The sequence below is a fragment of the Misgurnus anguillicaudatus genome, chromosome 6 (assembly GCF_027580225.2).
Source record: "Misgurnus anguillicaudatus chromosome 6, ASM2758022v2, whole genome shotgun sequence".
Lineage (NCBI taxonomy): Eukaryota > Metazoa > Chordata > Actinopteri > Cypriniformes > Cobitidae > Misgurnus > Misgurnus anguillicaudatus.
The window spans coordinates 17777935-17805103 of record NC_073342.2 but is presented as its reverse complement, the minus strand read 5'-3'; the positions used below and the strand labels follow the sequence as shown (position 1 = coordinate 17805103).

General features: G+C 38.2%; 1 protein-coding gene across 1 annotated transcript in view; it reads right to left on the bottom strand.

Moving 5' to 3' along the window:
• Window positions 1-17417: 17417 nt before the first annotated feature.
• The window catches only part of syt9b (synaptotagmin IXb), a 33485-nt gene continuing 23733 nt past the window's right edge, over window positions 17418-27169 (bottom strand). Inside the window, exons 4-7 of the mRNA XM_055193125.2 lie at window positions 25054-25174; window positions 24686-24857; window positions 21373-21502; window positions 17418-17928 (exon numbers count right to left, since the gene is read on the bottom strand). Of these exons, the coding sequence (XP_055049100.2) occupies window positions 17857-17928; window positions 21373-21502; window positions 24686-24857; window positions 25054-25174 (495 nt within the window). The 3' untranslated portion in view covers window positions 17418-17856. The remainder of the gene's footprint in view (window positions 17929-21372; window positions 21503-24685; window positions 24858-25053; window positions 25175-27169) is intronic.

The following is a 27169-nucleotide window of genomic DNA, read 5'->3' as shown; positions in this document are numbered from 1 at the left end:
AAGACACAAAGTCCCATCAAAAGCTCCATTAGTGGAACGTGACATCTTTTCCATGGCTGAACTTCAAGATCCAACAACATCCCATCTTTAGTCCCTGGATCAATCGCTTGACAGCTTGCTAATGTGCTGGTGTGTTTTTTATATTTCAAAGCTTAGCAGTGGTTAGTTAATAGTTAAGATTGTTTACACTTAAAAACCAAGGATTTGAAAGTTAAACAACTAGAAATGTGTTTAATGTGTTAACATGTTTATTTGAACTTCTGTTACGCAAAACGAAAAAAATAAATAAATGTGTACAGGAAAAATCGGAAATGTAGGTATCAAGAGACCCAAACATCTCTTTTACCATCAAATGAGGGCATGCATGCTCCCTAAACAGTCTTCTCAAATGAGCCAAACGTCTGACACACTTCCATAATTCAATCGCATCTTTTTTTAGGGTTTAATCCGTACCAGCTCCCAGCTGTTTGAAACTACACACAACACCACATCAGGAAACTTCAAAGCCACCATTTAGGATTCCTGGAGGATTTCCATCCTTTGCACTCTGCATAGATATACAAATATATGTAGGTATACAAATTACTTTCCTCTATTGAGTTTTATGTTATAGCTGGAACAGCTATAACATCAGAGATCCCTCGAGGCTCAATTCTGGCTCTGTTTCATTCACTCCATATTGCTTTGTTGCTTTGTTGACACACAAAAAATCATGTTACACTAATTTTGGTTTCTCGACATATGGCTGTTGTCCTGTCTAAGCGTGCATTCCAAACATATCACTTTCATCTTTTATATACTTGGCTTTATTGGCACTAATTGTTGTTTTATTTACCCTGCTGGTTTATTTGTTGTTATCTTGACTAGTTGTTTAAGGCTGGCCCTGCAGTGTTTATTAGACATACTACTTTATGTGATCGCAGATGTAAAATACTTTCTTCTAAAGAAAGATAATCACCGTTGCAACATCCTGTCTTGCACCTTGGGAGTCTGTGGGAAAGGGTGCAGTCTATTTTTTCCTCCTTATCATACAAGATTTAAATATTCATGCACTAACATATCTATCTATCTATCTATCTATCTATCTATCTATCTATCTATCTATCTATCTATCTATCTATCTATCTATCTATCTATCTATCTATCTATCTATCTATCTATCTATCTATCTATCTATCTATCTATGAATAATGACTTACTCACTCATTGAAAGGAAACCCTTTCATGCTAATATCTTATGCACCCTTACATACTGTAAGTGCTTTCTTTAGTCACGCTGAAACCTGATCCGTGTTGTTGGGATGGATATGATAGAAAGACCCTTACAGGAATCTGACAGGCGGGTGACCAGAACACACACACACCCACACTCCTTGTGTGAATTCTGCCCTTATTACCAACATTATCTTGTTATAGTACTCGTTTCATAACTGAGCTCTGTGATGTCTTCATATTACAACATTGCTCAGTTGTCTGGTGTAGCAGTATGAGGTTAGGATGGTGTAGAGACCGAGTCTGACTTGAATGCTAAACAGTGTAATAATCACATTTTACTCTTTAGTTTTCCTGTAGACACAAGCTTCTTGGAGTACTATGGAGCACTCACCTAAAGGATTATTAGGAACACCATACTTAAACTGTGTTTGACCCCCTTTCGCCTTCAGAACTGCTTTAATTCTACGTGGCATTGATTCAACAAGGTGCTGAAAGCATTCTTTAGAAATGTTGGCCCATATTGATAGGATAGCATCTTGCAGTTGATGGAGATTTGTGGGATGCACGACGTCCAGGGCACGAAGCTCCCGTTCCACCACATCCCAAAGATGCTCTATTGGGTTGAGATCTGGTAACTGTGGGGGCCATTTTAGTACAGTGAACTCATTGTCATGTTTAATAAACCAATTTGAAATGATTTGAGCTTTGTGACATGGTGCATTATCCTGCTGGAAGTAGCCATCAGAGGATGAGTACATGGTGGTCATAAAGGGATGGACATGGTCAGAAACAATGCTAAGGTAGGCCGTGGCATTTAAATGATGCCCAATTGGCACTAAGGGGCCTAAAGTGTGCCAAGAAAACATCCCCCCACACCATTACACCATCACCACCAGCCTGCACAGTGGTAACAAGGCATGTTGGATCCATGTTTTCATTCTGTTTACATCAAATCCTGACTCTACCATCTGAATGTCTCAACAGAAATCAAGACTCATTAGACCAGGCAACATTTTTCCAGTCTTCAACTGTCCAATTTTGGTGAGTTTGTGCAAATTGTAGCCTCTTTTTCCTATTTTGCTCTTCTATCAGCTTGAATCAGTCGCCCATTCTCCTCTGACCTCTAGCATCAACGCCTAGAGGCCGACTGCCGCATACTGGATGTGTTTCCCTTTTCTCACACCATTCTTTGTAAACCCTAGAAATGGTTGTGCGTGAAAATCCCAGTAACTGAGCAGATTGTGAAATACTCAGACCGGCCCATCTGGCACCAACAACCATGCCACACTCAAAATTGCTTAAATCACCTTTCTTTCCCATTCTGACATTCAGTTTGGAGTTCAGGAGATTGTCTTGACCAGGACCACACCCCTAAATGCATTGAAGCAACTGCCATGTGATTGGTTGATTAGATAATTGCATAAATGAGAAATTGAACAGGTGTTCCTAATAATCCTTTAGGTGATTGTATAATGACTGCTTTCAAACAGGTTTCCCAAACACTCCCTCTTCACTTATAGGTCAGTCAAACAGCCCCGCAACCACCGGTTGAGAAAATATTGCTGTGTTGCTTGAACAGATCACTCGAGCCAGTGTTTACACTTTGCAGGGTACCTCTGAAGGACAAAGCTAGGTTATAAAAACAGTTTCAACTTTCAAATAGGGTAATGGGCAAAAGTGATATCCAGAGGGAAATTTGTACAATATTTGCTTTTAATGCCCTTTCAGGTTTTATTAAACCATTAAATATGAGGTGTAGGTACAAAATGAACAAAACAGACAGGGTTTCGATTAACCCAGAACTAGGCCTTAGATATATAATAATTATTTGTTACATTTATATAGTGCTTTTTTGGAGCACTCAAAGCACTAAATATGAAAAGGGGGATTTTTCTCAACCACCTGGATGATGTAACAGCAGCCAACCACACACCAGCTTATTAGTGGAGAGAAGACAGAGTAATATCACCAGTTAGTATACCTGTATATGAGGGGATGATTAGTAGGCCAATGGGCAAGCTTGGCCAGGATGCGGGGCACACCCCTACTCTTTTTTAAAAGAAATCCTGGGATTTTTAATGACCACAGAGAATCAGGACGTCGCTTTGACGTCTCATTCAAATGATGGTGCTTTTTGACAGTATAGTGTTCCCATCACTATATTGGGGTGTTAGGACCCACCCCCTGCTGATCTCACTAACACCTCTACCAGCAGCAACCTTGTTTTTCCCCAGGCGGTCTCCAATCCAAGTACTGACCAGGCTCAGCCCTACTTAGCTTCAACCAGTCTTTAAGGACATTTAAGGGTGTTTATAAACATATCTTACAAAAATTACTGGTGTAAATCTTGAGAAAAAACAATAGCGCTGACATATTTTAAGATATGTCAATACAAGCTCAAACAAGCATTTTAATCTTGGACTACAATGCAAAAAATTATTTTCAAGAAAAAAATTTGTAGTATTTTTGTCTTGTTTTCAGTAAAAATATCTAAACAATTCTTAAATAAAGATGCTTTTTCTTGATGAGCAAAATGACCCAAGACAATAAGTCTAGTTTTTAGACCAAAAAATCAAATGTAAGTAATTTTGTGCATAAAACAAGCAAAAAAAATCTGCCAATGGGGTAAGCAAAAAAATCGTGAAAATTTTTCTTAAACACACAATTCAAGAAAAATTCAAGAAAAATTAGCTTACCCCATTGGCAGATTTTTTTGCTTGTTTTATGTCCTTTAAAATGCAAATGAGCTGATCTCTGCACTAAATGGCAGTGCTGTGGTTGGATAGTGCAGATTAAGGGGTGGTATTATCCCCTTCTGACATCACAAGAGGGCCAAATTTCAATGACCTATTTTTTCACATGCTTCCGAAGAATAAGTTACTGGGTTGATCTTTTCATATTTTCTTGGTTGATAGAAGCACTGGGAACCCAATTATAGCACTTAAAATGGAAAAAGTCAGATTGTCATGCCATGGCCCCTTTAAAAATATGTGGGGGAAAAAGAGAACATAAAATGACACAAAAAAGAAAGTCACAAAAAACTATTTATAAAAATAATGCTGAGTGGCACGACTTTCTGTTTTGTGTCATTTTATGTATTGTTTTCTCATTTTTTTCTTCCATTTTTAAAACTATTCTCGCCCAGAGTTGGGGTTTGGGTTAGGATGCCTAAAATGTAACCGAAAGTGACCCAACCCCAAGCGACAATGGTAAGAAAAAAGGAAAAAACAATGAGAAAACAACATAAAATGCCACGAAAAAGAAAGTCGTGCCACGGACACGAAAAACTATTTATAGAAATTTGTGCGAGTGACATGAAAAAGACATTCGTGCTCAAGGCATGAAAAAAGTTGAATTTCGTGCCATGGACACGAATAAATTAATCAGATATTTTACGACTATAACACGACTTTCCATGAGATCAGTCTGGATTATAGGCAAACATCCCTACTAGAAAGCTTTACAAAATACTGACAGACAGACCACACAGATTTTTATCCAATCATATGTTCTGGTTTGCCAACATCCCTCCCTTCCTCTAATACAATCTATGAATGACACAAGTCCATATGTACTTCCATGCACCCTGTTTCATAAAGCGGATGTATGTGGTCTAAGGCGGTTTATGCATATTTTAAGCAAAAGGCACTTTCAGGAAGTGTTAATACTACTACCATTCACAATTTGAATCGTTTGTGGTTTGTTATACATGTTAAAGTGTGTAAATATGTATGAGCGAGAGTGGGAGGGAGGCAGGGAGAGATGGAAAGTGCCATCATATCATTTGGACAGCAATATATTCATAAGGATGGAGTTTTAATTGTTGTGCGTATGAATAGCGCACTTAGTAGCTAATAACGAACCGTTATTGGGTAATTGTGAGAGCATGGGGTCCCCGGACAATTAACCCTGACAGATGATCAATCATTGGCAGAGATTTTCAACTAAGTGATGCATGCTAAACTACCTAATCCCAATTTCCCAGAATCCCCTTGGGTGGTGAATCATGTAAACATAGACTGCATAGCACTGCTCAAGTGATTGGCTTCAATTTAAGGCACATACCGGCTCCAGTTCACATCTGAAATTATATGAGCACATAGATATATAGCTTAAGAGACTCACAGAGGGGATGAGAGAGAGAAAAATCGAATTAACAGAAGCCGCAGGTCAATAGTTATAGACTTATATAGACTAATGGTAAGAATTTAATTCGTTACACTACACGGTTATATTTTAAAACATAAAAATACTAGTGCTGGGCAAAGATTAATCGCGATTAATCGAATAAAATAAAAGTGATTTTTGGCATAATATATGTGCGTGTACTGTGTCTAATTATTATGTATATTTAACCACACACACATTCATATATTCATTTCAGAATTGTTTTACTTATATATACATTTTTTAAATTTATATTTAATATAGAATATATAAAAATATAAATAAATATATATAAACATGTAAATGTTTCTTAAATACATACATGAATGTGTGTGTATTTATTTATACATGGTAATTACACACAGCGCATGCTCATATATTGTGCCAAAAATCACTTTTATTTTGTATGCGATTAATCGCGATTAATCTTTGCCCAGCACTAAAAAATACATAAGTATATAAAATACTGATTATGGTGAATATAAAAACTGCTTCTTGGGATAAATGTATATTTTTAGTGAATATGTGGCTGAGATTTGGAGCATCAAAGTTTGATTGATTTCAATCTTTGACGTGACCTTAGTCAATATTAAAGATATCAAGATAATTTTCCACTTAATGTTCTTTACATTATGTTAGATGATTTTCACCCGGTTTCAAAAACAATGCTTAAGTCGAGTCCTAGACTAAAACACATGTTTGAGCTGTCTCAACTGAAAATAAGTTGTACTGACAGATCTTAAAATATGGCAGTATGCCATATTGATTTCAAGATGCACACCAGTAATGTCATTTTATAAGGCATGCCATGTTTATAAAAATGCTTTAACATCTTAATTTAACTAAGGTCTAGTCCTGGGTTTAGCTAAGCCTTGCCTGTGAAAGCAGACCTTTATGTACAAAACAGTAAAGACTAGCTGGGTTTAAAGACTGGGTCACCTAAGATGTACCTCATGTTTCAATAACATGTTTCTATTTAAATTATCAGAAATTTCGTCTGTTTTACAGTCCATCTAAACATACTGTAAACAGACATACAGGGTATGCACACTGTTATAATCTTCCAGAATGTCGTTAAAGATGTTTGCTTGCAGAGCAAATCAACTTTTGCAATAGCAGAGATTTTCTTCATTGCAAATGCCAAATGCAAATGCATGAGATCCACAAACATATGAGAGACAATCGCTAGAGACATCCAGGATAGTTCATTTTTAATCCCAGAGACTCATAACTGATACCGGGACACATAGTATTATTGTTTTTGTTTATTCGTTTGTTTTTGTGAAATAACAGGTGCCCAGAGAATTGATTTTACATAACATACTGTACACTCAAAAAAATTGTTTGTTCATTCAACATAATTTAATTAAAGAAAACCTTTCAATGAAATTTGTTTAGGCTTGTACAACAAGAATAGAAGAATAGAAGTTAATTTTAACAAATAAAATTTTGTTAAAATATTTTGGTAATAAAAATATCATGTTCAATAAACTTTTCCACGCAATTAGTTCTGGCCTGTTCAACACGGACAAAACAATTTCATTCAAACAAATAATGTCTTGTTAAACCAACTGTCAGCTAAATGATCTATATCATACTAATAAGCATTTGCACATGTTAGCATGCTACTAAAAGCATTTTAAATTTAAGTTGATTGAGCATGATAAAATTAACTTGAGAAAAAAAAAACAAATTGTGTTGTTTTAACTTAACAATTTAACAAAAATATATTTATGAGTGTACACTGTTAAAATTTTTTATTCAACTTAAAAATATTAGTTGACACAACAATTTTTACACAACGTTTTTGAGTTAAAGGCCGAGTGCACAATGTTTGAAAAACGCTTTGGAAAAGGGAGTCGGGCCGATTACCAAAACACACTTGTAGCCAATCAGCAGTAAGGGGCGTGTCTACTAACCGTCATCCTTGCATGGGTTGCGTATGTGTGGGGCGGGTCTATCAAAAGAAGGTCCAGATTCTATTGGGGTAGGGGCGTGTTTGTTTAGGTGATTTCAAATATCAAAATTACCCCATAAGATACATATGTCTATCATTTTTCAGACAAACACATTTTAGTAGATGACAGGTAGAAAAATTTAGTAGAAAACAGGGAACAATTTCTGACTTTAAAACCCATAAAGTGCATTCATCCTTTACAGAGGTAATCCACACAGCTCCAATGTGTTAATAAAGATCTTCTGCACAGTGGCGTGTTTACACACCACGCAAACCACGCAATTGCGTGGGACCTCGTGGGCTTTGGGGGCCCCCTACTGGCCACAAGGTGTGCGAAAGTATGTTACGTTTATTCAGACCCAAATCTAAGGTATGGATAAAGCACGCGCGAGCGAGAGATGTGCGAGTATGCACGTAGAATAATATTTCTTATTATACTTCATGAGCGAAACTCTACGAGTACGAGTACTTCGACTCGCCTGAAAAGTCCGCTCCCCTTCTCCCTCTCATAATGGGAGAGGGAGGGTGTTACTGCTTCGAGTCGAAGTACTCCCAAAAGTGCTATTACGCCACAAAAACTAGTTCCTCTCTTAAATCCGCTGAGAAAAGCGCTACGTTTTATTTTGTACCACCAAACTTGCTCGTATAACTACTCGTCTTGAATGGGAGGGGCGTTGGTGTGTTTGGTCGCTTCTGGCTTTGTCTCTGGATGGTAGCATTGAATGAATGGGGCTAAGCTAAATGCTATCGAAGCGTCGCAGCGCGCTCCAGCGCTTACGTGCACGCACACAGATGATAGAGGGATGTATCAACATTAAGGTAATAACATATTTTAATATTGAAAATGATTAGACTATTCCTTTAACTAACTTCCGGCAACCGTGCCATCTTGGATTCACGCAATTCACGAGAGGGTTTTAGCGTAGTGAGCGTTCGTTGCCAGTTTATGAAGTTTAAAATATGGATATTTTTTAACAATATCGCATCAATTAACCGCAGATGACCTTTATTAACCCTTTGGAGCCGTGTGGATTACTTCTGTGAAGGATAGATGCACATTTTTGGCTTCACAGTCAAAAGTTGTTCCCCATTTTTTCCCATTATAAGCAAGGACATTTACTAAAATAACTCCAGATTTGTTCGTCTGAAAGATGATCGTCATACAGTATCTCAGATTGCTTGACGGTGAGTACATGTGGTAATTTTGATATCTGGCTGGAGTATCGCTTTAACTAATATTTTTAAGTTTAATTAACTCAACATTTTAAGGCAACCAGGTAACCTACTTTTTTAACTCATTCCCCGTCAGTCATTTTTTTGAAAAAGTTGTTCTACAGCTTTTTTGGTAATTTTCAAAAAAATTTCACAAGATGCCTTCCAGGAAAATTTTCTTCTAAAAATATATAAACATACAAATATATCAAATGAAAGAACAGACCCTCTGCTTTCAAACAAACAATAAACAAACAAAATGGGGAAAAAAACATTTCATCATATCTATATTTTTTATCTGCATATAAACTCTTAAATATGGGTATTTTTAAAAAAAAATACATTTTGAAATAATGTATTACGAGCTAAAATAAATGCAAAATACAAGCTGAAATAATTGCATTTTTGTGAAGGAATTTTGTTAGAGATCAGATTTAGAACGAATATAATAATTATAATTATAATTAATCAGGAACATGTTTTTTTATGCAAATGTTTTCTCTTAATTGACGAGATACCTTGTCAATGGCGGGGAAAGAGTTAAATATTTCATGTGTACTGTAACTATTATGAGATTGTTTTAAATATAAAATTATGAATTTTGGAAATATGAAATAAAGAAAAACACCGCCTTATCTCATCTGTATGAAGATAACTCGAAAACTGAGATAATCAACCATAACACCCCTAAATATGACATCCACCTTGCCATACGAATAGGTATGAGTACTAATTTCATTTGGGGAGAAAAATGTTTCTATAACTGGTCTACAATTTGCTTTTCAAGCAAAAATGTGATGTGGCACAGTTATTTTTATAGAATTGGTGTAATTTTAAGCCCGGCGTTCTTCAACCATGCCCCAGTGTGGTATCACATTGAATTAAGAAGCATGGCAGTGTGACAAACTTATTTTAAGCTCAGTGTAAATGATGATCCTGTACCCTCTCATGAACTGAAAATTGAGAGAAAACTAAAGCGAGCGTTTAAAAGCATTTAGTCAAGTCACACCATAGAGAGAAATAAAACCTTGTGATGGGCTATCTTAAAATGAAGAGTGAGGGAATGTTTAATAGAAAGTGATGATGGTGGAAAATCTTGTCATATTTGAATGAAGGTACTCTTGGTTCTTTTAAATCTTAATGTCCTGCTGATGCAGACATCAGCTACGCCTTAAACCTATTTAGGGAGCACACACACATTCTGTAGACTACAGTGAATGCAACTAATAGCGCATAAATATAAAATGACTCCCCAAATTGTATTTGAACAGGTGTGGAGGTGGGGAATAATGAGAAAATATGAATGTTTCTCTCCCACTCGATATTGTTCTGTGGAGTATTATAGATGTTAATTTAACTGATTCACCTCTTAGCAACAGAGGCTAAAAACAGACACCGCAAACTGTATTCAGTGTGATAAATGCTTGCAGAGATTAAAAGTGATACTTCCACTGAAGGTGGGACTGATAGTTCTTGCTCTACAGTATTGATCAATTAATGGAGACACCTGGCACAAAAGTACAAAACAGTACCATGGTTTTGTGTGCATTTTTTTCAGTGGCTTATGTGGCATTTTTTTGCTTTATGCACCTGGAGTAAAATCCTTTTAAAGAGGCAAATGTAACCATAAGAGTTGGATCAACTTAAAAAATTCACCTGAAGTGAAACTAAATGTGTTACCAATTGAAATAAGTTGATTCAACTTGTCACTTTTTACAGTGAATGTCAAGCATGTGACTTGTGTCCCATTCGTGACTACATTTACAGTAAATTATAAAAAATTAAGTAGATTTAGCTTAAGTTATTTTAACTATTTTATAATTTATAGCAACTCCTCACTAGTCACCAAAGTTTAAATTTAAGTTGATTAAACTTAAAAAATGAAGTGCATCAAGGAATTTTTACAGTGTTTCTTAAAGGATTAGTCCATTTTCTTAAAAGAAAAATCCAGATAATTTACTCACCACCATGTCATCCAAAATGTTGATGTCTTTCTTTGTTCAGTCGAGAAGAAATTATGTTTTTTGAAGAAAACATTGCAGGATTTTTCTCATTTTAATGGACTTTAATAGAACCCAACATTTAATACTTAACTCAACACTTAACAGTTTTTTTCAACGGACTTTCAAAGGACTATAAACAATCCCAAACGAGGTATAAGGGTCTTATCTAGCAAAACGATTGTCATTTTTGACAATAAAAATAACAAATATCCACCTTTAAACCACAACTTCTCGTCTAGATCCGGTCGTGATGTGCCAGCGTGACCCCACGCAATACGTCATCACGTCAAGAGGTCACAGAAGAAGAACGCGAAACTCCGCCCCAGTGTTTACAAGTGCGTTGAAAGAGGACCGTTCCTATGTTGTTGTATGTCAAATGATACTAAATTAATGTCTTTGTGGCAGTTTATTGTTTACAATGGTCCGCAAATGTGCGTTTTATATATGTAACACGTGACCTCCCTACGTCACTACGCATTTACGTTAGGTCGCGCTGGACCTGACCTAGACGAATAGTTGTGGTTTAAAAGTACATATTTGTTATTGTTCTTGTCAAAGATGACAATCGTTTCGCTAGATAAAACCCTTTTGTCTCGTTTGGGATTGTTTATAGTCCTTTGAAACTCCGTTGAAAAAACTGTTAAGTGTTGAGTTAAGTATTAAATGTTGGGCTCTATTAAAGTCCATTAAAATTAGAAAAATCCTGCAATGTTTTCCTCAAAAAACATAATTTCTTTTCGACTGAACAAAGAAAGACATCAACATTTTGGATGACATGGTGGTGAGTAAATTATCTGGATTTTTCTTTTAAGAAAATGGACTAATCCTTTAAGCCTATGATACACTGCAGGATCATTGCAATATAAGATTATTACCTTATCACACTATTCGACATGGATCGTTCAAACTTGGGTACGACAAGCATGTAGACTGTACAATGATGACACCTATTAAATCGTAGGCCGCGATAGATGCAACACGTGTTAGCGAAACGTCATCACCAGCATGCGCTATGGTAAACAAATACCAGTACGCAGGTTGTAGCAGCTAACACCCTGTACGTTTATTATGCTGAATTTCTGACATTGATCTATGGTCCTAAGATTGGAAAAACAAACCTCTCTCACTATACGACATAGGACCACCAATTGATGTATCCCAGGCTTTACAGTGGAGGGTTTCAAACTGTGGTGGGTTGTGCAGTCACTTTACTGTTAAAGGACACAGAAATAGTTTTGTCATATTGTCAAAGTTATTTTGGTATTGAAATTACACTTATATTTCATTCACAAAGGACAATGAAAACTATTCTCTAGCGGATGTGTATTTTCCCCCAAATTACCATTTAAAGAGTAACTAAACCCTAAAAAATGATCTGTAAGAATGGGGCTTTATTAGTGCTGGTCATTGATTTTAGTAAGTTTTTTGACATTTGGATATAAAGTGTTTCAATACTGCAATATATGGTGCAAAAACGTCTGAGTGCTGCCCTCTTCAGGTTGAACGGTGGCTACTGCAGTTGAATTTTCCTATTGGATGTTGGGTCCAAAAAATGCCTCTTGACGTAAGCAGGTTCAAGCTCACGACACCCTTGTTACGATCTCACCACACACTTAGTTCATCCCCTCTATCTCCGTTGGGATCTGCCCATTTTTCTTGCATTTTTTCCAGTGGGTGGAGTCAGGCTCTGACCAGGAGTTTAGTTACGCTTTAAAAATATTTAGGTTGCCTTAAAGGGACACTCCACAACTTTAATCACAACTTTTAATTTTCCGTCGGTCTTAGTACACGATGTAACTACAGAAGAGTCAAGTTTTAAATAGGAAAAATATCAAAACTCTTTTTTTTTAGCGCTAGAGTTGGGTCCGAGTCCACCTTTGTCGAGTACGAGTCAAGACCAAGTCCTTAAACATCAAGTCCGAGTCCAAAAGGGTCAGAGTTGGACTTAAGTCCGAGTTCTTAAAGGCTGAGTCCAAGTCGAGTCCGCCCGAGTCCAGAAAGTAATTAAATTGAAAAAATTATACAACATTTGTATTGTAAATTGTTACTTTCTATTAATACTTTAACCTTTCAATCCATTAAACCAATGGCACTATAAAAAAGTAATAAAACACCTCTATTGCATCTCTTCATTGCCATTGAACATTTTTATTTTATGTCAACTAGTTTCTTATCAAAAATGATTTCAAAGAAAAGAAAGGGATATAGATGTATATTCTATCTATAGAGGTATATTCTATCTATGTCTTTTTACCAGATGTCTTGCAAATAAATTCTCTATGATTTTCGTAAGCAAAACAAATTATTGCTGACTTTGAGGACATCGTGCTAGCCAAGCATTGATGTGTGTGAGGTGTGTGTTTGTCTGCATGTATGCGTCTGGCTGCTGTCTGCCAGTGAGTTGCAGTAAAATAACAGGAGGGCGAATTTCTCATCTCAAGTTTATGCTGGTTTTATTGTTACACATGACGCGGACTCGACTGTACTCTGGATATTATCCGAGTCCAAAATGTCCAAGTCCGTGTCAAGTCGGAGTACAAATTCACCCGAGTGCATGACAAGTCCGAGTTCATTCAAAATTAGACTCGAGTCCGGTCTCCAGTCCGAGTCCAAGTTCGAGTACCCCAACTCTATGCGATGCTAATGGCAGTGGCGGCCAGTGACTTCTTTTTTCAAGGGCGCTCGATGTGAAGTTCGTCACAACATGTATGTATCCTGTCATGTGTGTGGTTCCTTTTTTCAAAATATGTGTTCTGCGCTTTGAGAGATCGTGTGTGCATCACGTGTTTTGTCAAAATAAGTGCCTGCTGCAGATGTGTTTAAAGTGCTTATGATAAAAGAGACGCTCATGTTTGCCAGATACTCGCATAATCTCATGCGTAATCAGAGTTTACTGTTAAGGGAGTGTCTTGCGTGTATTTTGTGAACGTGAGCGTCTCTTTTATCATAAACGGTTTTGACGCGGGTGCAGCAGGCACTTATTTTGACAAAACACGTGATGCACACAGAATCTCTCGACACATATTTTGTAAAAGGAAACCACAAACGATACTCCGAACACTTATTTTGAATTAGCACCCATCGGATGAGTCATGAGCTGCCACTGGCTAATGGTCTAATCAAGTTCAATGGATTATGCTAAGCTATGCTAAAAGTGGTAGCGCCAGACTTGGAGATCGGCTGAATGGATTCCAAAACGGTAAAAAATCCAATGTTTAACTCTAGGGGAGCTGGGAAATTAGCCTATTCTCAAAAAAAGTGGAGAATGGTTTGGTTGCAAACATTCCTTAAAATATCTTTCTTCGTGTTCAACAGAACAAAGAAATTTATACAGATTTGTAACTGTACGTCCACACCGCGTCATAGCTCATGACCATAAAGTTGATCTTCTTTCAACTTTCTGATTGACGCCCTGGTCGCTAAAAATGCTCAAAACGCGACGCCGATGGATTTCACACTCATTGCAGCTGAGAGAAGCCAGCGTCCATTGTTAATGAATGACTTCCGGTAATTTTGGAAGCTCAAGTCTGTGGCGGTGTGAGTAAATAATGCCAGAATTTCCATTTTTAGGTGAACTATCCCTTTAACATATAAAAAAATAAAAACCATGATTCTTTTTTGTAATGGATATATCAACATACTATTTTCTGTATCAGAGGACCACCATACTTCCCCTACAGCGAAACTAGCACAACAAGCACAGATGCAGTCCTCAGATCTCAACAAAACCCTGGAGGGATTTCCTTCAACACTCTGTCAACCCGATACCATTGATTCTGGTAGGCTCTGATAACAGCCTCATTATCAAGAACAGTAAACGAACATAATTAAATATAAAGTCTTTAGATAAAAAACAGAAACTAAAAGACGCACAGCGATTCGACACGGGACATCCGCTGTAATTCCCGTGATGCCTGCGCTACTAAAGCACCTCGCCGTTTGGTGACAGATCAGCCCGGTGAAATGATCTGAGAGCGTATGGGTTTTGCACATCACAGAAATGACTCTGTTAAATAATTCATAACGTTGGCAGTAATTAGGAAGCGGTGGGGCTGGCAGAACACAGCGGTTACTGGAAACACTTCCCTCTCACTTCCGACAGTTCCTCTCCCCCGTGTGCCGGATTCCTGATTACCAACGTGAGCCGTTAGCGCGTCTAGACGTCATAAAATTTAAGGTTGCGTTTGGCAGCATTAGGTAAGCGTTAATGGGTCTGTCTGTGGCCATTTTGCAAAATCGATGCCCGAATTACAAGCACAGCATCATCAGTAACACCAAGTGAGGTGACAAATCTAGAGCGCTCCTGTTGTAATCAACAAAGATGTTGGCGCTGCAAGCTGTTAAGACTGTTAGGACATTCATTACAAGATATAAGACATGCGTTCTTGTTTTATCATAATGTGCAGATGAAAGAAAGCAAGCATAATTTGTTCTTGTATTATTTGTCCTGCACTGCGTGAATGATACCTCAAATTGTGTGACTTATTGAGATGAGGTGTGGATGTACAATTTTCACCTCGTAAATGACAAAACATTTACATAACATTACATGTGGCAGATAATTTTATCCAAAGCGACTTACAGTGCATTACAACACTGTTAAAAACGATTTGTTAAAAAAATAAGTTACCTGGTTGCCTTAAAATTTTGAGTTAAAGGATTAGTCAATTTTCTTAAAAAAATCCGGATGGTTTGCTCGCCACCATGTCATCCAGGGTGTTGATGTCTTTCTTTGTTCAGTCGAGAAGAGGTTGTGTTTTTTGGGGGGAGCATTCCAGGATTTTTCTCATTTTGATGGACTTTGATGGACCCCAATACTTAACAGTTTCAATGCAGTTTAAAATTGCAGTTTCTAACCCCGGATTTCCACCAACTGTGGAGCGGCTGCAGATCGGCTCCGCTGCGTTACGGCTCCGAACGCCGTCCGCCAATACCCACCTGTTCCGTAGTTGTTGCCGAGCGGCTGCGTGCTGAAGTGACGAGGTCTCGCAAATTCACGTGATGATCGAGCGATATCTAGTTCTGTCTCCGCCCATTATGACGTTAAATTATGACGTTTTGCTGGACCAGCCCAGATCACAGCACGAGATCTCGCGAATTCAGGTATGATCACGCGATATAGTCATGGCTCCGCCCTGCAGGGCTGTCCGGCATCCGTCAAACATAGAAGCTCTGCGTATTTGTTTCGGAGGGCTGCGGATGGCCGGAGCTGTGACGGATTCGGAACGCAGTCAGTGGAAATACACACATTGACTTGAATGGAAACTGATTGACTCCGCCACCGTTCCGCAGTCGGTGGAAATCCGATGTAAACAATCTCAAACGAGGCATAAGGGTTTTATCTAGCGAAACGATTGTCATTTTTGACAAGAAAAATAAAAAATATGCACTTTTAAACCACAACTTCTCGTCTTCCTCCGGCTGTGTGACGCGCCAGCGCGACCTCACGTAATTGCATAATGCCATGGAAAGTTTAAGTGTTACATATATAAAACGCACATTTGCGGACCATTTTAAACAATAAACTGACAAAAAGACATTAATTAGTATCATTCGACATACAACAACGTCGGATGGTCCTCTTTCTCCACACTTGTAAACACTGGGATGTAGTTTCGCATAAGTCATCTGTGACCTCTTGATGTGATGAGGTAATACGTGAGGTTGCGCTGGTGCATCATACAGCTGGAAGAAGACGAGAAGTTGTGGTTTAAAAGTGCATATTTTTTCTTTTTCTAGCCAAAAATGCCAATCGTTTTGCTAGATAAGACCCTTATGCCTCGTTTGGGATCGTTTAGAGTCCTTTGAAACTGCAATTTTAAACTGCCTTAAAACTGTTAAGTGTTGGGGTCCATTAAAATGAGAAAAATCCTGGAATGTTTTCCTCAAAAAACATAATTTCTTTTCGACCGAACAAAAAAGACATCAACATTATGGATGACATGGTGGTGAGTAAATTATCTAGATTTTTTTTAAGAAAATGGACCTTTAGTTCAACGTTTTTAAGTCAAGTAATATGTTTAAGTAGTATTTACTCAAAATTTTAAGGCAACCACGTAATTAACTTTTTTAAGTTGAACCAACAAATTTTTTTTCAGTAAATGTATACATTTAATGCTTAGATTTCTGTAGTCTCTCAAAGCCCAAATCTTCCTGTCTAAACTGATCCGCTGTATGCAACACCCTGCCAATCATCTTGAACTATACCGGCTGTCAGTAATTGTCATCACCACCTGCCTACAGGCAGGGGCGTCTTTTCTATCATCAGCACTCACCTGCTGACTGCGGTAAAGAGCACAGTATGACAAGTATTATTTAAAAAGTTTAGACCCCCTCGCAGCGACGTGAACCCGGGTCTCACCACACGTCAGGAAGCTTCGGTGCAGCAGGACATTGATTAAAAAGCCATCAATCATCTTTTCCGCTAGATTGCACTTTTCTCTCCTCTGTCACGGACCTCCGTGTATCTTTTTACCCTTGACTGATTTCAGGAACAGTCGAGCATCAGTCACGTGTGGTCCGGGTTTGATGATACGCCATCTATAAAGCACGAATCATGTGAAATTACAGTAAAAGATCAATCTTTGTACTCTCCAGTCGCTGTTACTAAACATTAGTTTTGTTGTTTTTGGTACAGACGAGTACCATTTGAGAACAAAATGAGTGTATACGTAGGTCAGTATCCGCAAAAGTCCTGCTGTGTATAAATAAAACCTCAGCTCCAAAATTGAATATACCTACTGCTTACAGTACAGCTATTTTCAAAGGCAGAGCTTATTGCAATGCATTATGGGATTAGAGATCAACACAAGGACACATGGGATGCCATTTCAATACAGATCTATAATAACTCCAAATTCAGGTTCTTTTTGAATCATGACTCAAGTCTTGTGTATTTCTTATATATTTTATACAGTAGGATTTGACAATAAAATTCCACAAAATAGATCCCATGCACTACAATTGAAACAATATCAGTGTGTTATTACAATGTGTTGTACAGATACGTAAAACACGACAATGTCAAAAATACTTACCTCTCAACTAAAATTCTTAACAAAAGCGAAACAAGATTCATTTTTAAAACCAAATACTGCTCACTCACGGTCACTTCACATGCAGTGGACTTGATGCTCCTTGGAAATCAGATTTTTTTTAAAAGTCTCAGGTGTTTACTGCATTAAGTGTGGGCGCACATCTAAAGTAACCTTTAACAGAACTTGGAAATGTCTCTTTCCTTTTCATTAATGTTGTGTATTGGACCTTGCCAGTGTCTATTTGACTGAAGCACCACAGTGTCCATTATGGGGATGGAGGTGTCCTCAGGGAGTTACAGGAGCCTTGGTTTCCACCAGCTGTGCTCTGGCCAACCCACTGCCGGAGAAAAGATTAGGGTTAGCTGAGGATGACTCAAACGCGGATTTGAAGGTGAAAATCATATTTAAAGCTCAGTTTTTCTATGGCATAAATATCAATCTCCTGATATTCATGGAATAATTTAGCCAAAAATTTTAATTTTGATTTTTAGTGTAATGTTGAATCACTTTTGCCAATTTTATGTCTGTTTTTTAAAAATGAGATCACATTTGGTTTACGAGTTGATGTGCTATAGGGTGGTTTTTATTTCTGTATATGCGCTGGCAATAAAGCTATCGGGGTGGCTCAGGGAGTGTAACATGGTTGAGGAGGACAGGCATTGTGAATTATTAAAGATCTGTGGTCCTAAGAGGTCGCCGATTTGCAAACAAGATTTCAGTGCAGTAATGTGTGAAAAGCCTGAAAATAAAAATGTCGGGTTTCCCTAAAGTGTTTGCGATAAACACTAATAAACCATTACACTGGCCTTTAGCTAAGAGCTTCTTCATACTCTTCACCTGATAAAACTTTTCACACGTCTTTAAAGCAAAGCTTTTAAGTGCTTTTTACAACAACCTTTCATTGGTTTCGGATGAATTTAATATCTTGCAAATTGCGCTTTTGCATGATGCAATAAAGGGTTACATTTGTGAGAAGTCGAACTTTCCACCTATTTAAAAGCAACTTTGTCTGTCTGGGGGATAATGATGTCATAAGGAAGAAATAATATTGATACTATTATTTCTAAACACAAGAAGAACTAAAAAAAGACAAAAAAATGAAAAATAAAGAAGTATGCATAACCATAACGGTAAGTTCACATGGGGCGTAAGCGGTAGCGCTTCCCATTCACTTTTAATGGGTGATGATGCGTTGACGAACTGAATTGTGGATCCGTCGGCGCCACTTCACTGCCGTTGCTCGCGGCAGAAGTTGAACATTTTCAATTTTTCAAGCGGCAATGCGTAGGTAAGCCAATCAGATCGCCTTTTGCAAATAACCAAGGCAGAGCCAGCCAATTACGTTTATGGAAGACCGGAGCATGTGTTGCGGCCACTGTGATTGGCTGTTGGCCACGCTTCAGAAAAGCCTTCCATCAAGCATTAATGCTTTCGCCCTATGTGAATGCGCCGTAAGGGTACGTTCACACGGGGTGTAAGCTTTAACGCTTCCCATTCACTTTTAATGTGTGACGTCATGCGTTGACGAACTGAATTGTGGATCCGTCGGCGCCACTTCACTGCGGTTGCTCACAGCAGAAGTTGAACATTTCCCAACTTTTCAAGCGGCAACGCGTGCGTCAGCCAAACAGATCGCCTTATACAAATAACCTAGGCAGAGCCAGCCAATTACGTTTATGGAAGACTGGAGCATGTGTTGAGGCCACTGCTGTTGGCCACACTTCAGACAAGCCTTCCGTCAAGCGTTAACGCTTTCGCCCCAAGTGAATGCGCCGTAATGGTACGTTCACACAGCGCGTAAGGTTAATGCTTCCCAGTCACTTTTAATGGGTGATGTCATGCATTGACGAACTGAATTGTGGATCCATCGGCGCCGCAGTAGTTGAACATTTCTCAATTTTTCAAGCGGCAACACGTGCGTCAGCCAATCAGATCGCCTTTTGCAAATAACCTAGGCAGCAGGCACGTGCACACATAGACATAAAAGGGGGCTTGAGCACCTGCCCTTTTTATTCCTGGAGAGAAAGTGCCCTTTTTTTCCTGGGGTGCTTTTAAAAAAATAATATTATCTTTATTCATATAACAACTGATATCTGTCTGTTTCTTGTGTTTTTACTTGTTGCTTATTTAATTTAACATGAATTTATTCAGGAATCATTTAAATGAGATTTAAACTCTTATATAAAGAAAAATAGCGCTATTTGTGGCACACAAACGGTTAACAAATGAGTCCCACCTCCAAAATTCACATCGCTAATATGATTGGCTTTACCTTTCCTTAGTCCCGCCTCTCTAACTTACTTTGCTTTTTGATTGGCTTGTCTACACTCGTGCTGCATCATTCGCGCTTTAAGCGCCAAAGCTGAGCCTGAACGAGAGACGCGATCATGTCCATGATTATGCAGGCAGCTACCGGTAAGTGTGTGAGGAAGAAAGCATTCTTATATTAACAGTTTTATGCACAAAATATGGGACACGCTGTTACACATAACGATTCAGGGAAATTGTTTTCCACGACAATCCCATATTAACCTGAAGAGTTGCAAACTTGTAACAGTGTAGTAGTGTATGTAGTTTAAACAGACTGCTCATAAAATAATAAAGCACAAACAATAAAATAATTGCTAACTGCAGTAGTAAGCTTTTTGGTTTGCGTTTTTAGTAAGGTCTGTTAAATAAGTATAATGTGTTATACTGGAGTGCTGGAGTAGATTGGGAAGAAATCTGATGGTTCAGTATTTTACTTGCCCAGTCTGAATTTTCACTGACATCACAAAAAAGTAAAATATAAAATACAAATAAAATAGGCCTAATCTATATTTGTTGTTTCTGACATGTGTAACCCTAATAAATATGAAACTTATGATTAAAGGTGCCATAGGATGTGTTGTCATAATGTTAAATTGTTCTTTGACAATTACATAGAAGGTATGTTGTTTTATTAAGTGCAAAAATTATCCAGAAATGTTTTTACATGTCTATTTACAACCCTAGAATTTGTCATTTTAATTAAATGGTCTATTTTTGCCCTATTTGAAATGGTCATGAATAATAATGTTGAGCTCTGCTCTGCTTGCTCTGCTCTGAGGCTCATGCCAGAAGCTCACATTAGTAAACAGACCTTATATTTTGAGCCCTTATCAGACAAAAATACACTTTGAGTAACAACTAACAACTAATCAGCTAAACGCTAACTGGCATGTAGCGCTAACTCAGCAGTCACAACTTTGTTTTTAGCATTTTAACAAATTTGTAATTAATGTGTAACTTAATGTTTTCAAAACATGCACATTGTGTAATGGCTTCCTTTGCTGCTCTATAAACCTAGAATACTAAGGAGACCATGGTGTCTGTGTGAACTGATTATTTTGTAGACATCTTTTGAAAATTAAACAATTGCGTGAGTTTGAGGAAGATAAAATTAATTAACTTTTTTAATATTTTTTTAAAAAATGAAGTCAGAATTGTGTTTATATATACTTTTTGTTTAAAAAAAAAAGAAAAAAATATACATAAGTATGAAAGGTGCCCTTTATTTCACTTGAGCCCCTGCCCCTCAAAATGTCTGTGCACGTCCCTGCTAGGCAGAGCCAGCCAATTATGTTTATGGAAGACCGGAGCATGTGTTGCGGCCACTGTGATTGGCTGTTGGCCACGCTTCAGACAAGTCTTCCGCCAAGCATTAACGTTTCATCCCCTGTGAATGTACTGTAACCAAAATGCACAATGTTGCCCCTTTTAGTCGTCTCCAAACACTTGCAATGCCAAAACTAAGCATTACCTCTATGAGCGGGTGCCAGCGTGCGATGGGTTTTCGTGGATATGTTAGCATCTCATTCCAATGGTCGCGTCCCAAACTCTGAGCTCTGTTTCCAACATTGCACACGCCAATAACTTCATTGTGACCTACGCTGTAAATGAGAATAACAGGTGTATTCATATTAACAATACTGTATGACAGTTTAACCACAATAGCCCACAAACGATGTCTCTTGCCTGAAGTCGTGTATATTCATAAGCACTAAAGAACCGTCTACCCTTCAGCCCAAATAACATAATGGCTTTTGCAAGAGCTTTGTATAAATCATTTACACCATGAATCAACGGCGCACTCAGTCTCCATGTCTCTCTCCATTCGGCCGTCTCTTCATTTGTTTTATTGCACTGATGAGATGTTGTGCTTTATGCTTCTCAAAGAGGACAGTGATGTAAATCTGACACAAAGATCTCGCAACATTGGGAATATAAATCGTCTCTTGCTGTTCCTCAGATCACTTACCAGCACTAAAAATAAACCTCTATAGTCTCTGAACACTGCGATTGGCAAAAATGAAAAGCATATTTCTTTTAAATGAGATCTCTTTTCAGTTTTTATTTCACACGGAGCTCTCACAACCTCCTGCCATGCTGCTAGCTGTGTGTTTGGATTAGCACTGTGTGACGCTACACAATGAGTAACAGGTAGCTTTTGGCAAATTGTAGCATGTTTGGCAATAAGCCACAAGTTACTACCCAAAATAAGCTACCGGTCACTACAAACTGTATTTTCTATACAATTAGTGTAGAATACTGTTTACTATTGTAGTACTATAGTAAGGTCCACTACAGTAGTATGCTTAACTACAGTATTTACAATTTTAGTACAGTTTTCTATAGTAAATACTACAGTATTGTATATACAGTAGTATAGTATTTCTATGAGGGTCCATTTAAGTCAAGCACACAACTACCATCTGATATCATTATTATATTTTTACAATTACAAATGCAATAGATAGACAGACAGACAAATGGACAGTCAGATAGATTTATAGACAGGCAGACAGACAGACAGACAGACAGACAGACCAACAGATAGATTGAAAGACAGACAGACAGACAGACAGACAAAGATATAGCAAAAGACAGACAGACAAAGATATAGCAAAAGACAGACAGACATACAGACAAAGATATAGTAAAAGACAGACAGACAGACAGACCAACAGACAGACAAAGATAAAGTGACAGTGCAACAGACAGACAGACAGACAGACAGACAGACAGACAGACAGACAGACAGACAGACAGACAGACAAAGATATAGCAATAGACAGACAGACAAAGACATAGCAATAGACAGACAGACAAAGATATAGCAATAGACAGACAGACAAAGATATAGCCATAGACAGACAGAGGACCGACAGAAAGACAGACAGACAGACAGACAGACAGACAGACAAAGATATAGCAAATGACAGACAGACAGACAGACAGACAAAGATATAGCAATAGACAGATAGACCGAACGACAGACAGACAGACAGACAGACAGACAGACAAAGATATAGCAAATGACAGACAGACAGACAGACAGACAGACAGACAGACAAAGACATAGCAATAGACAGACAGACAAAGATATGCCAATAGACAGACAGACCGACCGACAGACAGACAGACAGACAAAGATATAGCAAAAGACAGACAGACAGACAAAGACATAGCAATAGACAGACAGACAGACAAAGATATAGCAATAGACAGACAGACAGACAGACAGACAGACAAAGATATAGCAATAGACAGATAGACCGAACGACAGCCAGCCAGACAGACAGACAGACAAAGATATAGCAAATGACAGACAGACAGACAGACAGACAGACAGACAGACAAAGACATAGCAATAGAAAGACAGACAGACAGACAGACAGACAGACAGACAGACAGACAGACAGACAGACAAAGATATAGCAAAAGACAGACAGACAGACAGACAGACAAAGACATAGCAATAGACAGATAGACAGACAAAGATATAGCAATAGACAGACAGACCAATCGACAGACAGACAGACAGACAGACAGACAGACAGACAGACAGACAGACAGACAGACAGACAAAGATATAGCAAAAGACAGACAGACAGACAGACAGACAGACAGACAGACAGACAGACAGACAAACACAGACATAGCAATAGACAGACAGACAGACAGACAAATATATAGCCATAGACAGACAGATGACCGCCAGACAGACAGACAGACAGGCAAAGATATAGCAAAAGACAGACAGACAGACAAAGACATAGCAATAGACAGACAAAGATATAGCAATAGACAGACCGACAGACAGACAGACAGACAGACAGACAGAGAAAGATATAGCAAAAGACAGACAGACATACAGACAAAGGTATAGCAAAAGACAGACAGACAGACAAGCTAAAGTGACAGAGCAACTGACAGACAGACAGACAGACATATATATATAGCAAAAGACAGACAGACAGACCAACCAAAAGACAGACAAAGATATAGTGACAGAGCAACAGACAGATAGACAAACAAAAATATAGCAATAGACAGACTGACAGACAGACAGACAGACAGACAGACAGACAGACAAAGATATAGCCATAGACAGACAAATGACCGACAGACAGACAGACAGACAGACAGACAGACAGACAGAGAAATATATAGCAATAGACAGACAGACAGACTAAGATGTAGCAATAGACAGACAGACAGACAGACAGACAAAGATATAGCAATAGACAGATAGACCGAACGACAGACAGACAGACAGACAGACAAAGATATAGCAAAAGACAGACAGACAGACAGACCGACCAACCAACCAACAGACAGACAAGCTAAAGTGAGAGAGCAACAGACAGACAGACAGACAGACAGACAGACAAATATATAGCAACAGACAGACAGACAGACAGACAGACAGACAGACAGACAGATTAGTGGACAGTTAGATAGATGGGCGGACAGACAGACAGATAGATACAGGGTGGATGATAGACTGACAGATAGATAGCAATAAATAGATAGAGACATACAGTTAGACAGACATACAGACAGACAAAAATATAGCAATAGAGAGATAGACAGACAAATGGACAGTTAGATAAATGGATAGCAAATGATAGACAGACAGTTGGATGGATGGATGAATAGACAGACAGACAGACAGACAGACAGACACAGACCAACAGATAGATTGAAGGATATACAAACAAACAGACAGACAGACAGACAGATTCTACTTTACTTCCCAACAGTGATTGCAAACAAAATTAGCTTCTTACCGATCATAGTCCATTACTGCTATAAGAAGACTTATTTGGTCAATGTTCTCAGGTGGAACGTCAAAAACAATAGCTTCATTATAAACTGGATTGAGAGTGTTGCGTTTCGTTGACGTTTTCCTTTTCTTCAGTCTCCGGCCATCACACATGATAGAAACCTTTACGTAAGGATCTAAAATGAAAAAGAATGACTAAAAGTCACTTGTGTACATAAAAAATCCTCTGTCAGATTCTTAAGCGTTTAGTCGATTAAATCAATGCTCCTTTAGAGAGCCCAGGGTGCCCTATGATTTAATGTCATGGTGAGACGCGAATCATTACATCAACTACATTAAGTCATTTAGGGGCGAGAAAGGTGAGGTGCTTACCGGACGCTCCTGTGATGTCCATGGCTTTAAGATTTCTGGCTTTAATTATCGTTATGGTCAGTCGGCCGGCAGTTGGCAAGTAACAAAGAGAGAACATGAGCTCTCCCAGGTCCACGTTATCCTAGAAGAAACCAACACATTAAACAAAGAATTATAGTGTAACAATTGATAAAAATTTCCTATTTGATTGAGGCTTCCTAAAATTCCTGGTTAAAAATATGCATATTCATCAGTCTGAAAATGAGAACAAATAAAGAAATGTTTCATAGACACCAAATACTGCATGTCAAGACCAAAGTTGTGACCCTGGACCGTCATTAGTAGCATGTGTATATTTGTAGCAATACCCAAAAATACATATATTGATGTTTTATGCCACAAATCATTAGAATATTAAGAAAAAAAACATATTTAAAGGTGATTTTCAATAAAGATAGTGCTAGATAACTGAATTGGACTGTCTAGCATGCAGTAAACACACAATAAACTGAAATGTTAAAGGATCAGATCAGGAACAGAGATGTGTATCACCTCAAGGGAATCCTTCTTTTGCAATCTGCTAACCACTCCTGCAGAAACCTGCTGTCTAATTATCACCTCTGAAAATAGTCACAATTTACAGCTTTTATTTTAATTAGATATGTTCATATACAAACTGAAAAAATCCATGAGCCTCAATGCATAGAAGAGCCAACAAAGCATAAACCATCACAGTACTAATACATGATGAATTCTGTCTGAATATCTTTGATGTTTAATGAGAACTGTATAAAAGACACAAGATATTTTCATTTATTCATTTAGCAATGCTTATAGTGACTCACAAATGAGGGAGAATTCAATATTTATCTTAACAACCAACAATAAGTATTACACAATACACTGCACTAAAAGACTATTAGTTAGTCATCTAATTTGTAATTTGTAGTCATCTAATATAATTCTTTAGCCTTGGTTGCTGAAACCACGCCCGCTCACCTGTTACCAATTCACCTGTCACTCAAGTGGCCACGCCCTTAATTATGCAGAACTTTAAGGCTTAAAGGTAGGGTAACAGATTTGATCCTGAAACAGTTTTTGTTATGCTGGTTAAAAGTCTCCTCACATCCTGATAGCAATCACTGTGTTAAGTTGTTTAAATGTATTTGTAGAAATGTATGTTATCTGTGAAAGGCGTAGGACCAAAAAATGTTCAACAAATCATAGATTTCGGTCCGAACGGACGTTTCCATTTTTGTCCCTCATACGTAAGCGTAATTTGAATTTCCACCGCGCAGCGAGTCCACGCAGACACCATACGTCATCGGCGCGTTCACGTGCGCTCACCTCCTGCCTGTAAACAGTGAGAACAGCAAACGTTTCTGCTAAATTGACAACCTACACAGGAGGCACAAAACTAAAGGCATCTTTTATAACAACAACAGCAAAAACTGCCTGGATCAGCAAGGGTCCTTGCACTGTTTATTTTGGTAAGGTAGGTACGCGATATGTTTGTATTGAGATGGATTTAGATATTCTACTTTGATGAAACATTGTGTTGCTTATGAAATTTGTGTTCGTTTACAGATTAGCGTAACGATATAGTTACTACGTCTACACAACCGAACGTGTGCTTAAACTAATTCTGATGTAAACCAGTTGTTTGGTTATTTTGGAAGTGTTATTCGACTTTGTACTGCAAAGTTTTCTCACTGCTGAATGAGACATGAGATGTGACCGTCTGATCTGTGCGTGTTCATGTGTTTTGAAAGAGGCGTGACTTTGGATGGCGATTTGACTTGAGGGTGGGATTGGGATTTCATTGCTAGGCGGCTACCGTTAGCATTTTTCAAAATGTGTTACCCTACCTTTAAGCGTAACTAAACCACTGGTCAGAGCCTGACTCCACCCACTGGCAATATTTGAAAAATGCAAGAAAAGTGGGCAGATCCCAAGGGGTTAGAGGGGACGAACTAAGTGTGTGGTGAGATCGTAACAAGGGCGTGGTGATCTTGAACCTGCTTACGTCACGAGTCATTTTTTGGACCCAACATCCAATCGGAAAATTCAACTGCAGTATCCACTGTTCTACCTGAAGAGAGCAGCACTGAGACGTTTTTACACCATATATTGTAGT